The sequence below is a fragment of the Myodes glareolus genome, chromosome 1 (assembly GCF_982192425.1).
Source record: "Myodes glareolus chromosome 1, mMyoGla1.1, whole genome shotgun sequence".
In the NCBI taxonomy this organism is placed as follows: Eukaryota; Metazoa; Chordata; class Mammalia; order Rodentia; family Cricetidae; genus Myodes; species Myodes glareolus.
In genome coordinates this window covers 96,734,033-96,750,818 of record NC_142026.1, presented here as the reverse complement: position 1 = coordinate 96,750,818, position 16,786 = coordinate 96,734,033, and the positions used below count along the sequence as shown (strand labels likewise).

General features: G+C 45.4%; 1 protein-coding gene across 1 annotated transcript; it reads right to left on the bottom strand.

The window, feature by feature from the left end:
- Positions 1–9,896: 9,896 nt before the first annotated feature.
- On the bottom strand, positions 9,897–15,653 carry Vgll2 (vestigial like family member 2). Its single transcript, XM_085690120.2, has 3 exons — positions 15,400–15,653; positions 12,738–13,047; positions 9,897–10,881 (listed from the first exon to the last, which is right to left on the bottom strand). The coding sequence occupies exons 1-3, from the start codon at positions 15,478–15,480 to the stop codon at positions 10,298–10,300; spliced, it is 975 nt and encodes a 324-aa protein (XP_085546246.2). The 5' UTR covers positions 15,481–15,653; the 3' UTR covers positions 9,897–10,297.
- Positions 15,654–16,786: the final 1,133 nt, after the last annotated feature.

Below are 16,786 nucleotides of genomic sequence, written 5' to 3'. Positions count from 1 at the left end.
TGGTTGTTCTACTTATAATTTTTTGTAGGTCCTCCATATTGATTTCCATCCTGGCTACATAAGTTTGTAAGCTTACTCATTCCTATCAACAGTGTGTAAGGGTTTCTCTTTCCCAGCTAACATTTGCTGTTTGTGTTTCTGAAGACAGCCATTCTGACTGGGGTGAGATCGACTCTCCATATAGTTGGCTTTTGTTTGTTTGTTGTTAAGGTGGGGTTTAGATCTGGAGAGAAGGCTGGTCTTAACCCAATGGTTAAGAACACTTGTTGCTCCAGGAGAGGACCTGGGTTTGGATCCTAGCAGACACATGGTGGCTCACAACCATATGTAACTCTGGTTCCTGGGGATCTAATTCTCTCTTCTGACATCCCTGGGCACCAGACATGCAGGCAGAATGACACATAAAACAAAATTGCCTTTAAAAAAGGAAAGGTCTGATATAGCAGAGCCTGGCCTCCAATCCTGACCTCTTTCCTCCTCCACCTCCCAAGTTCTGGGGATTACAGCTGTGTACTGCCGTGCCTACCTTGAAGCTGCTTTGATGTACATCTCCCTGATGGATAAATACGAACATTTTGTCTATTTGTTGGACATTTCTTCTTCTGAGGACTCATTGTCTAATTTGTTTGCCTATTTATTGATGAGATAATTTGGTTTTTATTGTTCAGTGTTTGGCATTCTTTATAAATTCAAGATATTCTTCCCGTTAGATGGGTAGATGGGGAATACTTTCTCTCACTCTGCAGCCTCTCTTCTCCCTTCGGTGACGGTTTCTCTTGCTGGGCAGGAGCCTTTTAATTTCCTGCACTCTCATCTGTCGATCCTCCGGATCCTTTCCGGAACCATTAGAGTCCTTTTCAGAAGTGGTTTCCCTGTGTTTCCTCTGGCAGTTTCGAGTCTTCTATTAGGGGGCTTTGATCCATTTGGAAATGATTTTGGTACAGGGTGAGAGATAATAAACTTTTCTCGTGTGTGTTATTTTGGCTTTTTAAAGACAGGAAATATTGTAGCCTGTGCTGTATAAACGGGAATGGTCCCTGAGAGAAGGAAGAACAAAGATGTAAGAGGGGGCGGTACTACTGAAGCGACATCTTTGAGGAGAGGACACAGACTGAGGGTCTCTGTACACGTGTACGCGGCAAAGTGACACTTGACACCCTTTGGCTCCTCCTAAGTGTGACAGGCTCTCCCAGTTCTTTTTAATCAGAGGATTTTCTTTACTGAAGCTGACTTCCAGATTTTCATTTTTAAAAACTTGTCCTCCAAATCTCAGGTCAAGCTATATTTTAAAATTTGTTCATACATAATTAAATGAAATATTTTAACGCAATGACAATTTTCTGCAATGGTTGATGGTATCTGCTCAAAGTGGTAACATCAAGTTTAGGGTTAAAAAAAAGAGGAGTACAGAGTGAGTGAGAAGACTGTTGCACTGTGGCGGCCTTCTCGGTCCTGAATTAGGGATGATGTCATTATTTAAGCGCCAAACAGACAGTCAGATGAGTGACAGGAATTCCCACAAAGGTGTGGTTGCTCACTATGGTCTAGGATGGAGACAAGGCTTTGTGGAGGAGCAAAAACTTAAGCCCTTTGCAACAACCTTTGGATAAGTGAGCAATGAGGCATTTTAATATGAAGTGGAAACTTACAGAATCCGTCTGAGAGATTTTAGGACAGACTCCTCTCATCCAGAGCAGCCAGCCAGCTGTAACAGCTATGATTTGGTAGTCTGGGGACTTCTGGGCTCTGTATTATGATTCGCGATACTATCTGATGGTGAATTTATACCCTGCCGATTATAAGGCGATCATAGCATCTCAGAGCTTTTGCAGCATTCCTATAGACACGAGGGACCAGGCAGCACCAGGGTGAGACCAGAGAACCGGGAGGTAATGTGCAAAGCAGTTTTTATTTTCTTGTGCTTACTTCTGAGTCTCCCCTCTCCATCTCCCAAGTGCTGAAATTGCATGTACGTGTACCACCAGGCCCTTATATGGTGCTGCGAATGGAACCCAGAACTTTGTGTATGCTAGACAACCACGTCGTCTGTCCTATGGGGGGTGGTGGCGATTCCACTGTCATCTTTAGAGTTTATTCTAGTTAGAATAGCAATACTTTGTATGTAATTAAAGTAAGAAATCCTGCTGATTAAGGGGGTGATAAAAATTACATGTTCATCCCAAATCCACAAAAATATATTTGGAAGCATCATGATGGGAAAAATGTAAATACAGCAAAGCTGGTAATTAAAAAGCATGTTCTGTCCTCCCTGTGTTGTTGTCCTTCAGAACAGTAGGGTTTGTGGGGCTTGTGTCTCTGCTTCAGTTTCCTAAGACTGAACATCTACATTAACTGGGGGCTCAGGTGTCTAGCCCCACTATTGAAAGTTGTCCTTTTTTTCCGTTTTGTTTTTATTACATTTTATATCTCATGAAAAACGAGAGAGATGTCACTATGCCTTGGCGAATTTTTAAATTTTTCAATCCTGTTTATAATGACATAATTCTTTAACTATTCAATGACCAACCCCACATTTTCAGTGCATTGAAGAAAAGGGGGGTTATCGCTTTTGCTAATCTGTTAAATAGTTTAAGACTGTTAAGTATAAAATTGTGAATGATTTTTCTGGATAATTCAAGTTGAATATAATTTCAATTATTGGATGGTGAGCTTATATCCTCCTGAAAACTAGAAGATAGCTTATAGTTACCCCTTATCCCACCCCAGGATTTGAACCCATTTTCCTGACCTTGTCTACTTGATTAAAAAGAAAGTCTGAGTGAAGAATGTGTTTTTAAAAGACACCCTTGAACAAGAAAGAACAAATCGTATGCTCTGTGCCCTATGTTTCTTACCCATATTTGTCTGTCAATGACATTCTGCTGGTAGGGAAGAAGCTGCCTGAGGTAAAATGAGATTTCAAAGAGAGAACCAGGGAGATTTCACCCTCACAGCAAAGCACCTCTCGGGCAGTGTTTACAAAGACATCAAGGAATTCCATAAAACAGCCAGTGCAGGGGAAGAAATAAGTCATATGATACTGGAGCAAAAGTATCCCGTTGCTTTCTGGAGAGGGTTACTTACACAGTGAGAAAAATGCAGAAAGAGAAGGCAGGGAGACTATACCTAGCAAAATGAGGAGCAATAACACAGTCATTTGGTTTTGTTTTCAGCTACTTCTCCGTAATACCATTTTTGGCACTGGGCCGATAAAGCGGTTCTAAAGAGGAGGTCAAGGCTGCTGTGTGAGAACCGATTTCTGTCAACAAATCCCAATCATCAGTGTTACTTCTACAAAGTGTTAGCTTAGAAATGTAAGAGCCTTGGCTTTTTCCTCTCTTGAATGAAATGCTTGTTTGAAGTGTTCTAATGAAGCTTTCAAATTATAAAGTCAAAGGAAACATTTCCTATTAGTAAATGCAGAGCATATAAAATATAAACTCCAACAGAAATGTTGATAAGATTTGCTAATTAGTAACTGGATTAGTAATTAGTAACTAGAACCACACAATTATTGACAAGGAATAAAATAATAGTTTTGTCTTCTAAATTCAGTGTACTTTTAATGCCATTTTTTTGTGTAAGGATAATTGTATATATATATATTCATTTATGTATTTTTGACAGGAAGTAGAAATAATCATGAAAAAAATGGACTGGGAAAAATGGCTCAACAGTTAGGAGCACTTGTTGCTCTTGCAGAGGACCCAGGGCTCATTCCCAGTACATCCATGGAGGCTCACAAGCACCAACGACTCTAGTAAGACGGGGTTCTTCTGACTCTGTGGGCACCAAGCACACACATGGGGACCATGCATGCATGCAATGTGAAACATTCAAATGCAAAGTAAAATGAATAAACCAAAAAAAAAATTAAAAAGCAAGAATGGATTGAGAAAATCCATCAAAGTTAGTGCTTCCTAAGAGATCAAGGAAACAAAACAGAAAAGGAAAGAAGCAGCTGCTGCTGAGGCTAAGGATGGGATTCCAGCAAGGCGAGGAGGACATTTGTTTGGACATCTTAGCTAACGGAAGCTTGCTTTTACCAAATACATGGAAACATTCGCAGAGACGCTATGATCCGAGGAAAAAAATGATGCCCTTGTGAAAAGATTAGTTTTTGTTTGATTTGAGTTAGTTTTCCTAAGTGAAACATTTCAAACCCACAGTAAATGCTTTGCCAAAGTAATGGGTATTTTAGGCAATTATGTATAGTTGTGCACATGGGTGTATGTACTCGAAAGGCTAAACATAAGTTCCTCAGCAAAAGCACTTGCCTATTTTCCGAATGGGAAACGTGTCTGTGGGAAAGTGAACTTGGCTCCAGCGAGTCACCTCTGCTGTCAGTGCCGCCCTTCCTGAACGCAGGGCTTGGAGGTCATGGCTGGAAACAACTCCGAGTCCTTCGGGGAGGCTGCCTTGCCTTTTTAGGCTATGAGGGTCTCTCTGTGTTTAGGGTAACATGATTGACAGCTCCGCTCCAACTCCAATTAGCACTCTATAATTTATTAGCTTCTGCTTTCAGATTATGTGCTAACTTCACAAATATTTCAACCATGGAAACGGCAGCTATCAAGTGTCTGTTTCCCGACTCCAAAGGGCTGGAGTGAAATCCAAGGAAATAACGGTACAGTTGGTCTGTCAAGTGAGAATAATCATTTGTCTGTGCCTGTCTGAGGGCATGAGGTCTCTGGTTTCTCTGGTTTCACATGCGTGTGTGCATGTGTGCGTGTGTGCATGTGTGCATGTGTGCACGCATGTGTGTGCATGTGTGTACGTGCATGCATGTGATTTGTGGATAAGTAGATTCTTCTGTAAAGACTCAGGAATACAGTTTTTGTATTACCAGACTTTATTTATGGATGATGAGGAAGAACCAGTTTAAGAAAATATGAAAATTGCTTGTTCAGTCCTTTCGCTTTTATGAATATCATGACTCCTGTCACACGCAAACGGCAACTGTGGTAATGACGCTGTCATTGTAATCCCAGATTTAGGAATATATAATACCTTATAAAGCTCTAGTAAGGAGAAATGGAATGCAGGTGTAAAGAGTTTGACAATCAAATACGAGCCACTTTTATGCAATTGCCAGCAAACTAATTAAAATGAGTTTATAAATTAATCTCATTTCCCAGCTTTGTTTAAAGTCTTTCAGATATCTTTCCACTTTCCTCTCATGCTGTGACCCCATTCTATGAGTTGCACTGAAAATGGACTCTATGGAAATGGCAAGTGATATTGAAAGCCATCTTTCCTTCTTCCTCTAATTCATTGAGTGTTTAATAAAGACAGCGTGCCTGTTCACTGTGGTAGAATTTACATAAATGCAATTTCTGAGTCTAAGCAAAATGGAGATTAAAATAACATTGAGTTCCTTCCTCCAGTGCAAACTGGCACACAAAATATAGTGTCCACCCAGAGCAAGTGGCCAGAACAGCCTTTAATCAGGGAGTGTGAGTCCCTTCACCCACCAGTTCTAGCCTCCCTCCCATCCAACCTGGGAATCAATCATGTTAGAGTTTGCCACCCATTGAAATAGAACTTCAAAGGGGGAAATGAGATAGGATAGCAAATTCTTTTCAACTAAAGGAACAGAGCAGATAGAGTTCCCCTTGCTGGCTGAGTCCATTCTCAGCCAGAGGGCAATAGGCAGGAGGCTTACTTGGCGGTGGACAGCAGTCTCTCCCCTTTTCATCACCTCTTCCTTAGCTCAGGCCAAGTGTAGAGGGAGGCTCTGGTTGAGCTGGACAGAGTGCCAAAGATGTGATTGCTGGCAGATCAAAATTTTCTCAGACCCTCAACCAGGTGTGATAAGACATAAAAAAAGACACCTGCCTTTTATTGTACCGTCCTTCATTTTCTTATATTTCTTTCTCCAACTACTGGAACTTTTTGGGTCTTTACGACTATTAATATTAGAGAGACATGCAGGGATGTTCTTATTTTACATGGAGCCATGGTGGCCTTACAGCATGCCAGCTAGACTTGCTAATTCCAAAGTTCTCTTCGACGCTCTTATTATTCAGTTTTTCAAGATCATTCCACACTTCGACTTTGGGAAGGTATAAAGCAGAATGAAACACCGTCCCTGCCAGGTTGCTGGAGCCTGGGCTGGCTCAGCAGTCTGGACGGGCTGTTCAAGACTGTCCTAAAGGCCAGTTCCAGTGAATGAGTCTCCCCACATGCAACCTGATATTCAGGTCAGATGCAGCTCAGGTAGTTTCAGCAATCAGAACCTCGTGGCTAGGGAAATGTTTCTGTGGGCTGTGGTCACAGGCTTTAGGGGTGCTATTGCAGATGGAGCGCAGGTAATGAGCCTCCTCCTGTGGGGCATACACAGAGAGGAGGTGCCTTGCCAGGAACAGACCATGACACCTTCTTCCATGGCATACTTAATGGCTGATTCTGAGAAGCACACTGGGACTTCATGCTTAATATTTATGCTTGCATATACCAGTGATCCGTGCCAGTGGAACATGGATTAAAAAATCCACAGAGAAGTCCAGAGTTAATTTTAGTTATTGCTTCAATCCAACCCTCCACCTCTTGCATGTCTTGGTTAGGTTGGGTGTGAAGAACTTGAGAGCAATGAAGGCTGTTAAATACTGAAATGAATTAATACGCAGTTGCTCTTTCCTGGAGAAGAATAGAGACCTGAACCAATCTGGAGAGTCTAAAGGCAGTGTCCTATGATGGAGTTTATACTATGCCCAGGGACAGCCCCTTTGAGTCTCAGGAGCCTATGTACTCTTCAGTCTCTCTACCTTTGATTCTTTGCCTCTTTCCCTTTTTTCACATTCTGCTGCAGAGAATATGAACAGCAGAGAGAGATAGAAGATCTGAGAAGCAGCGATTGCAGTACGTGGCAGACTAACTTCCATGCTTGCCTCTCTGTGTTTTATCTTGACCCTGCCACTTAGGTACTTTCTAACTGAGTGAAGGACTTCCCTTCTGTGTGCTGCAAACCTCACAGCGAGAAGGAGGTAATAAGAAATGGCATATAAGATGCTGGGCTCTCAACTGAGCTAATCCATCCACAAAGCCTCTAGATCAGTACCTGGTATGTGATAAACAACGAACATTATGTATTTGTTATCACAACAGCATGAACCCACAGTTCATGCAGTGCTTTCTATCGGCATAAAAACAGAGTCAACATTTTTGTGTTGATTAAATCTACTGAACAGATTTCCAAAAGACAGAGGAAATGGGTGAGTAACTGACAAACTTGCACTATGAATAGGGGTCTTTCATTGCTTCTTAGACTATTCTCCAAGATATGTCGTATTTGCCTCTCATATTAAATTGAAGGCCAAAATATACGCTAAAATATTTATACTTTATCAATGTAAAAAGGGCAATTTAAAAAGGGCAATCTCTCCTAGGCACCTTAATGCAAGGACACAAACAGTTTTGGCACCAACAACAATAAAAAAGAGTTATCAATTTAAAAATCTCCTTCTCTCTTTTTGATTTGGTTCCATAGACTATCTTTTTAAGATATAAAATAGCCACTATCTCAATAATCACCTTAAGGTCAGGCAGTGGTGGTACTCACTTTTAATCCCAGCAGAGGCAGAGGCAGGCAGATCTCTGTTAGTTTGTGGCCAGCCTGGTCTACGTAGTGAGTTCCAGGATGGCCAGGGTCACATAGAGAAAACCCGTCTCAAAAAAACAAAAATGAAAATAAAAATAAACAAAATTCACAAAACACCATAATCAACCAAAGGCTATGCTGTCTAAAGTCTAGGATTTACGGACTAGCAGCAACTCTTTCCTGCAAATGAATAATTCTGTAACTGACTAAATTGTCTACCTTGTGGCATCTTTTGCTGCTGGTTTCCTGAATGTCAACAGATGAGCCCTTGACTTCTTTCAGGCATGGTTTCCTCATCTATAAAACAGTGGTGTGTGGTACGACAGTAGAACCATACCTAACTTTCCATTCCTAGGTGAGGTGAGAGTAGGAAAGTTATTAATGAGAATTCATAACTCAGTGGTCATTCAGAAAAACAGCATACACACACATACCATACAAGATTTCAGCCATCAGATCATAACACTATCAATTATCATATTCTATTAAAACCGAGACATTTATTTTTATGGAACAATGCAGCATTCTCATTATATACATAGACATCAGTAATGTTCTTTTCTTCTTCCTCATCATCTCCAGCACTGCTCTTCATCCCAACACAAAAGTTAGCAACCACAACCGTAGAGATAGAGACAAAAAAGTTGTTTTGCTGACTCAGGGGACACCCCTTCTCCTTGTGATTTCTAATTCTTGCCCATAGACAGGTTTTGTGTGTGCGCGCGCGTGTGTGTGTGTCTGTGTGTGTGTCTGTGTGTGTGTCTGTGTGTGTGTGTGAGTCCTGTTTGCATTTTCATGGGGGGTGGGGTGGCAGGGTTTGTGGGAGAGAAGGTGGAGCAAAGTTTCTTTTTCCGGGCAAAACGTTCCTTGTAAAAGTAATGCTATATATACATGTTTATATATAATCTATCCAGTGCAATCACAACTGCCCTGCCAGACACTATGAAGTTCCACCTTGGTCGATGTATTTCTGGAGTTTTAAACAGCTGTCTGACAACAGCTGCATTTCAGTAAGACTTGGGCAGGTGGCTCCAGATCAGCCACTTGCCACTCATATGCAGGCTGAGGCTTCTGTATTCACAATTCACAGCAAAGAGTGTGTCTTCTTCTGTTCAGAGTGGGTGCTGTCGTGAGGGCATAGGTAAGGTGGGAGGTGGAGGCTGGGTCACAAGTAAGAAGTCTGGCTTCTTTGTACTTCTCTATCATAGTTTTTGTTGCAAATTCATACCAGTGTAAAAATTATTCACAGCAAAAAGTCTCATTTTCTTCTTCTCTTCCAAGAGTGCTTATAGTAAGTACATCAGCCAACTAAGAAATCTCACCATAGATATTTCCAGTGCTTTCGCCAAAAGTCATTAAATGCAACTTAAAAGAGATTAATTTGAGACAACATTTCTGTAAACGCAGTTTTTGGTTTTCCCACCATACGGGGAGATTTGAAGTCTCTGCCTTTCTGTGCTCTCTCACCCACTAAGCCAGACACAAATGCTGAGTCCCCGCTGGAGGTCTGAAGACAGAAGGGGGAGGGGAAGCAGACCAGCTCAGAAGATGCTCACTGAGACTAGCAAGGACCAGCAAACCAAGACCAGAAGCCATTACAAACCCATCTATGTTAGCTCTGGCTGTCACCAATGGAAGTACTCAGAGACCTGTAGGAAAGACGGTGGTCTCTCTAAAACCCATCTAGATCGTTGACTTGGTCCTGAGTCTACAAACCTGAAAATAAATAAATAAAAGATGGCATAGCAGGCAGGGGCAGGATACTTAAGGGGGGGGGGGAGACAAACACACCCTTTTTCTAATGAAACGTACACACTTCATCTACCATTGGTGGGGTGAGTGTAAAAACTACACACTTCATCTACAGCCGGTAGGGTGAGCATGAAAGCTACACACTTCACCCACCGGACAGGCAGAGTATGGTGAAGCATAGCTGATGGAGAAATAGAATCTTCATCTGAGGAAAGGGGAAAGGCCTAGCCAATACTTGGCCTTGTTTTAAACGTTTGTCATTTGCTCTAAAAAAGAAGGCAAGCCCTTCAGATCACCCCAATTTTCATCGGAATGAATGTGCGCATTTGAATTTCAACTCCAAGACAGTCACCTACAGTCTTAGCATGACCATCAAAACCAGCCTAAATTCTCCAGGGCAGTTAAGTTGATGTAAGAGACCCCAGGAGTCATCGGTACTCTGGATCAACGCTGCGCAGCGTCAGTGCAATGCCCTGGCGCCACAGGCATCACCGGAAGAAGAAACAATGGAGCCTTTTAATAGCATATTTTATTTAACCCAATATCACCAAGAGGCAACTGCTGGACATATTAGAACATGCAAACTCAGTATAAAATGTTAACGAGGTGAGGTTTTACGTAGTTTTTTTTTTCTTTTGTAGTTTTGGAATTCCAGTGTGTATTATGTCTGACAGCATGTCACCATTCATCCTAGCCACAGGGTAAAGGCTCAGTAGTCACGTGTGGTTAGTGGCTACGGTTCTGACCAGCGCAGGCTAGAATCTTTCCAGCGAATTTTCTTCAAAGAACAAAAAGAGTCCTCCTCTGTACCACCAAGCAGCCAGGCCGAGGGCAGGGGGCTACTTTCTAGAGACATCTACCCGTAGAAACAAAATGATGGCATGCAATCTCTCAGCCACATGGTCCTGGGGTGGGTCTCCCAAGGGAAGTCGGGGCGCCTGGGGCTCAGCCCAGAGTCGGGTACAGTGCTGGAGGGGCTGCGGGGAGACTGCACTCCCTCCTCCGCTTACCTGAGTCCACGCTGAGACCCAGGCTCTGGGCCACGTCCCCCGTGGGGCTTACGAAGGGTCCCCCAGGCGCGGCCCACGCGCCTCCCGCCGGCTCGCCCTTGGTCGCGAGCTCGCAGGGCGGGCTGCCGGGAGCAGGAGCCGAGGCAGGGGCCAGGCGGCCGGAGCGGCCGGAGGCTGCGGGCATGAGCAGCGGCCCGTAGCGCGGATCGAAGTGGGGCGCGTAGACCTCGTGCACGGCTGGCCGCGGGTAGCCAGAGGCTTGCGCTCCCAGGGCGCCGCCCAGCGCGTAGGGATGGTGCGGATGCGGGTGTGCGTGGTGCGGGTGTGCGTGGTGCCAGTCGGCTGCGCCCTGGTGCAAGTGGCCGTGCAGTGCAGCAGGAGAATAGGGGTCGGCGGTGAAGGGCAGCTCCGAGTGTGCAGCGGCCAGAGGACTACCCAGCGGCGCGGGCACCGGTGCCTGGTACGTGCTGTTCCAGAAGGAGGCGGGGAAGCTGCGCTGGCTCATCGGGAAGGTGCCTTCTGCTGGCCCGGGATGGGAGGAAAGCGAAAAAGGAGTGTCACCGAGGCCGTGACAGCCTACCCTGCCCGACCGGAGCGAAGGGTTGACGGGCTGGAAGGCTGCAGAGGGGTGGGGACCGCAGCCTTCACCTCTGGGCGATCTTCTATAAGGCCTGCTGCGGGTGACAATGGGGCCAGGGCACTGAGAAGTGGCGGCTCCCGAAAGTCTTCCAGAGGACATCTGAATCACCCAGTTTTCTAGATGGGCTAGCAACAGAATTTCTGATAGTGGAGGAAGTCGGAGATTTTAGGAGAAGAGAGCATGTCCTGTCCCCTTTGGTTCAGGGCAGACAGACTCGACCTCTCTTTTCCAGACTGCTGATGGAGACCCTCGTCCCTCAGTTTGAGATCTAGCTGTCTCACTTCCTTCTCTCTTGTCTTAACCCTCCCCGCTCCAGAACGTGTTCCACTTCAAGGTAGGTGTCCATTAGACCGGGACACCAAAGATAGACTTCCGAAGCTTGTTATTAGTGGTGTTATTTTCTAGAGGTCTTTCAAATATTCCTCCTCTCGCGAGAATTCAAGGAGAGAAGTCAATAATAATAAAAATAACAACAATAAAGATAATAATAAACCAGTCATCAGTATTGCTAACAACTCCCTAGATTATGGTAGAGAAGGGCGCTTAGGTCGTTTGTTGCCTTGGGTAGAGAAGAGAAAGTCATTCAACTCAAAGTCCCTTTGAGTTTGTTGCACATCTCCTCTGGGGAAGGCATAGATAGGTACCACATGCTAGAAAATCTAAAGCGACTTTGAAATCACCTTCTGAATGGTGAACAAATGTCTCGTTGAAAAATAATTTAGGCAATGGGAGCGAAATAAGAGGAAGTTTTGTATCCGAAATGAATGCTTCGAAATCTTGTCTAAGGGTAAGGTTTGTGAAAAACGACAGGGGAGCAATCATGGCTGCGATTCCTGCACAAATGACAGAGGAAAATTCTCTCTCTCTCTCTCTCTCACTCAAGATTTCACTTCTCAGCTTAGTTACACGTGAAAGAATAAACTGCCTGAGCATGTTTATGGATGATTTTCTCAACTTCCGTGTTGTTGGTAACAGGGGAATTGCAGCTAAGGATGGTTCTGATGACTGGTTCGTAGTTAGAGGAGAGCAGTTCTCGGGTAGGGAATGTAGAAAAAGACTTCTCTCTCGAAATTCTTAAAGTTTTGTTTCTTTGCTATACCACTGGCTTGCATTATCAGAATTTCTGCTTTAAGATTTCTCAAGCATTTGAAACCTGTCAAAATGCTGACAAGTTTTAGAAAATACTCTTAAGAAGATTTCGCTTGTAGGGGGAGGTGGGTGGGCAAATTTTCAGAAATTGCGAAGGAGCCTCAGAGATTGTTGGTGGAGGTTCTGCTCCGTTGGGTGTGGGAAACTTCAGGTTTCCACAGGACATCAACAGACGTGTCAAAATTTGACACTTACAGCCATCTCTGGGGATGGTTAGGAGGGCAAGTGTTATTCTAATTTTAGAGACCGGTAAATACTGACCTCCAAGAGGTTAAAAGACTTGCCCTAGGTCATAATGCTAGGAATTGGTAGAGCCAATGCACACTTCTAAGGCTACCAATTCCAAAGTCAGTCTCTGCCTTTCACTGCCATCAGGCCACGGCTTTCCTCTGTACCTGTAAGAAGAGCTTACACCCATGCTCTTTCCCTCTATATTGTTTATGCCCCCTCAAATGCTACCCTTCACCATCTCCTTAAGCTTACTACTTACTGTTTTGGGACCCTGGAGGTAGACTGCAGCAGGCAGATAAACCTCCATCTACCCTTGTCAATGGGGTCCTACTTACCTCCCCAGGGTCCTACTCACCTCGCCAGGGTCCGGAGCTCCTTTGCGCTTTGCTGCTGGTACAACTGGGGGTGTAGCTGCTAGGCTGGCTCAGGGCCCTACTGAAATGTTCATCCACCACAGAACTGATGTCCCCCCGGAAGTAGGTGAAGAGGACACATCTGGAGTTGATGTACTCAGCTTCTGGTGGGCGCTCTTTCTCTGGGCTGCCCTCCTCTTCTTTCACACTGGCTGGGGTTTGGTTGGAAAACGAGGAACTCCCACTGGCACTGCTGCTTGGGCTGGTGTTGCACTCTTGGGCTTCCTGCATTTTTGAGTAGTAAGCTAGTTTCTGGAGAGAGAGAGAGAGAGAGAGAGAGAGAGAGAGAGAGAGAGAGAGAGAGAGAGAGTTAAAAGTCATTTCTGAAGAGATGGTCAATGTAGGATCATCCTTAAGGTAGCCATTGAGTAATTGGCATCTCTGTCTATAAAAACCAGTAATAGATGGCAACATGCTGCCTCTCTGCCTGCCTTCAATAACCCCTAAAGAAAACCTGCTCTCTTTGATACTTTCTCTTCCCTTAATTGCAGAAAAACTGTCTTAAAATGTTAGAGTGAAAAATCTCAGAAGACACTGAACTGACCGATCAATCAATCAATCAATCAATCAGTTATTCAATCAAACAAAGAGAAAACACAACAAACAAACAAAAAAAAGCAAACCAGATTGTGAGGATTGTAAACCGAGTTCATCTTTCAGAGCTGCGCTCATATAGATCTTTCCAAACAGACTGCAAGGATCACGGCGGCACCCAAGTGAAGCTAGCAGTTCTCTACATGAGAACGCAGAGCAGAAACACAAGGCACAAGATAAAGCATCCTCATGATGAAACAGAAGAGCAACAACAATGAACAAAGGATTCCACATTACACAATCAGGAATGAAGTGCTATGGAAAACAAGAAGGAGTTCCAGACTCATGACTGGGGAAACTCTGGATCTTTCTAATACATGCAAGCTGATTTTTATATGGGCGCCCACAAAAATCTCAAAAGTCGGGGTCAGTTGTTTGCATTCATTTGATTGGTTTGGGTGCAAGCTTTCCTACAGCCTAAGCTGGCCTGAAACTTGCCGCGCAGCAGCTGAGAGTGGCCTTGAACTAAGATCTTCCTGTCTCAGCCTTTCAAGCGTGGGGGCTACAGGAGTATTCTCTGTGTCGTTTAAAACAGATCATTTACGGAAGGGAAAGTCAGCAAAGGACGAGCGCACTGGTGTCTCCAAACAGAAGTTATGAAAAGGAGCACAAAGAAGAGGGTTGGGATCCTGATGTCCTCCCGAGCCAGGCACTGCATCAATGAAACTTTGAGACCAGATGCAGCTACTGAGAACATCTTAGAATGAGCCGTCCACTGGGTACAGTGCTAAATCATTCTCAAGGCAGAGGTGACTTTGAAGGGAAGGGCAGAGGCATACAAAGAGAAGAGATTTTATGTAGTAGACAGGTCTGGGGTCCAGGAGGAAAAAGGACCAACTACAGGACCTAAGTATCCCTCCTTTTTGCAGTAGATCATCCCACAATGGGAAAGGGCTTCTGGCCCCAGAAGCTGGGGCCCCAAAATTCTAGTTTTGAACATCTTCACCACACCCTGAATGCCACGTTCCTGCTTCATTCACCACGAGAAACCATGGTGATTCCTAAACGTCACACAAATCAGGACTGCATATTCTAGGTTGGAAAGTTTGCGCGGGAAGAGGGGGCACCTAAAGCAAAATCTATTCATTTTATTATCTGAATATATTGTTGGGGTTTGCAAACAAAACTGTTTAAAGCACTGACGCAAACAACAACAGTTCGTTTCACTGTTCCCTAAAGAGAGGGCCAGGTGCTTGCTTTCCAGCCTGGTCCAGAACTCTGACGCCGCAGGTGTGTGCTTTTCCTTTTGCCCTGGAATACTGCTCTCAGATTCTGCTACCTTCGCTGTGGACACGGAAGGAAAGAAACAGCAGTTGACAACACACACAGCCCAAGGACAGGAGAAATCAGAAATCGGCAGACTCGAATGAAACTTGGGCAGTTTGCAGGAGCGGGGTTAAATGATCTTAAAAATGACTTTGAACTGTCGCATTCTACCACTTGGGTCCCAGAAGGGTGAGCTCCGGGGGCGGGTTAGTCACACCGGAATAGGGCTCCCTAGAACTCTGTAAGGCACAGGTCTCAAGGCCGGTGCGGTCTGGCCGCTTTCTCCTGAAAACGAATCCTACAGTTCCGGAATTAGTTGGCCCGACAGCCCAATACCTGAAATGGAAGAGATTATTCCCGGGATAATCGCAAGGTTCTCCATCTAAGAACGACAAGGCGGGCTTTTATTTTCTTTTTTGTTTTTATTCCTACGGCCAAGATAAAAGTTTGAATTTCCCAGCGTGAACTTTGCACTCGAAACAGACTTTAGGAAGAAAATTCTGTGGGAATCATCCTCATCTGTTTTCTGGGAAGGTTTAGGTGCATATTAGCACGACTAGGTGCCCTCTCAGGACAGCAAATGAACCAGCTAAAGATAATTAGCTGCGCTCCCGGCATCCCGGAGTATTTGGCTGCCTGTCTGTCGCTCCTGGCGCTCAGAGGCTCAGGCGACCTTTCGGGTAGCGGTTCTTTCGTAGTCTGGGGTGCTCCACTGGTGCCCGCCCCACCCGAACAGCCTCGTACCTGGTGGTAAGGAGTGTACGCGGCTGCGAAATAAGGCTGCGGAGGACCGTAGACCTGGTACATAACATCCAGACAGCTCATGGCTCCCCGCCGCGGAGGCAGCTGAGTGGTTTCTCATCAACGCTGTTTTGGAGAAGCTCAAGGATGCTGCAGCGGCGACGGTGGCGACAGAGCCTCAGAGTCATGGGCCGCGGGGCAGTGCTGGGGCTGGGCATGCGGCAAGCTCGCTCCCCTCCCACTCCGCGGTTCCAGCCGGGCCGCGCTCCCGGGCAGAAGCGCCGGGGCTCCCGCTAGTGCGCATTTAAACCCCGCAGCCCCTGGCGCGCTGACGCTGCGAGGGGGCGGGGACCAAAGGACAGCTATGTTTCGGAGAGTTTCCCGGGACTACCTCGCGGGAAGCTTGTGGCCTGGGTGTCAGGGAGTGGATTTTGAAAGTGGGGCCCTAGACTTCCCTCCTGGAGTAGCGATTTCTCTCTTCCCTTGTTTCCACGAGGGACAGAGACTGCAGAAACACAGAGATAGCGAAACCAGGAACAGTGATAAACCAGGGTGCGGGTACCAGCAGAGCGCAGGAAAGTCTCAAGTAGGTCTTGGGCAGAACCTATGTCCGCAGTTCCCAGAAGAGGTTTGGGGAAGGATAGAGCTGTCTTTTGGAATTCCTGCGGGATCTAGGTTGCCACAGATGGTTTAAGAAAGGAGTCACAGGACTCCGCGGGGCTGGCAGTGGTTAAGACTTGCTGTCCCATCTCCTGCGCGCTTTCACCAACCCTTGTTCGGGTCCTCAGTACCCCATCTCCAGTTTTAATTCTTCCTTCTTGGATTGTTCATTTTCTCCATCTTAAGTTCTATCCCACCCCTTTCTCTTTGATGCTCTCTCAACGAACCAACTTGATTCCCGTGGATGGCGCCTGTTTTGTGTGAACTACTTTCTAAGATTCCCAAATTCTACACAGTCCTCTTATGCCTGGGCAAGCCGGGGTCTCTACCTGGCCCTTTAAAAGTTGCTTAACGTTTAGATCAAGGACTTCTTGGTTCTAAGACGCACCTCAGCACTGCAATCATAGTGCATAGTTGTATGGTTGGTTATAAAAGCTGCGATGGTCCGTTCCGTTTAAGGAGGCAAGACTGTGAATCACTAATTCCCCTTAGTGATTCCTTTTCTTGTCAGTGTTGCCAGCGGTGTGGGCTCTTATTGCGGGCGCGCGAGGTCTGTGTGTGTGTGTGTGTGTGTGTGTGTGTGTGTGTGTGTGTTTCCCGGTGTTTGCTCCAAGCTCCACCAGAAACCCTTGTGGGAGGGCAGATGTAAAGACGGAATCCTCCCTCTAATCTAAGGGTGAATTGACACATGGATTGACACTTGGTTACTTCGTGGCAAGGTCAAGCCGCA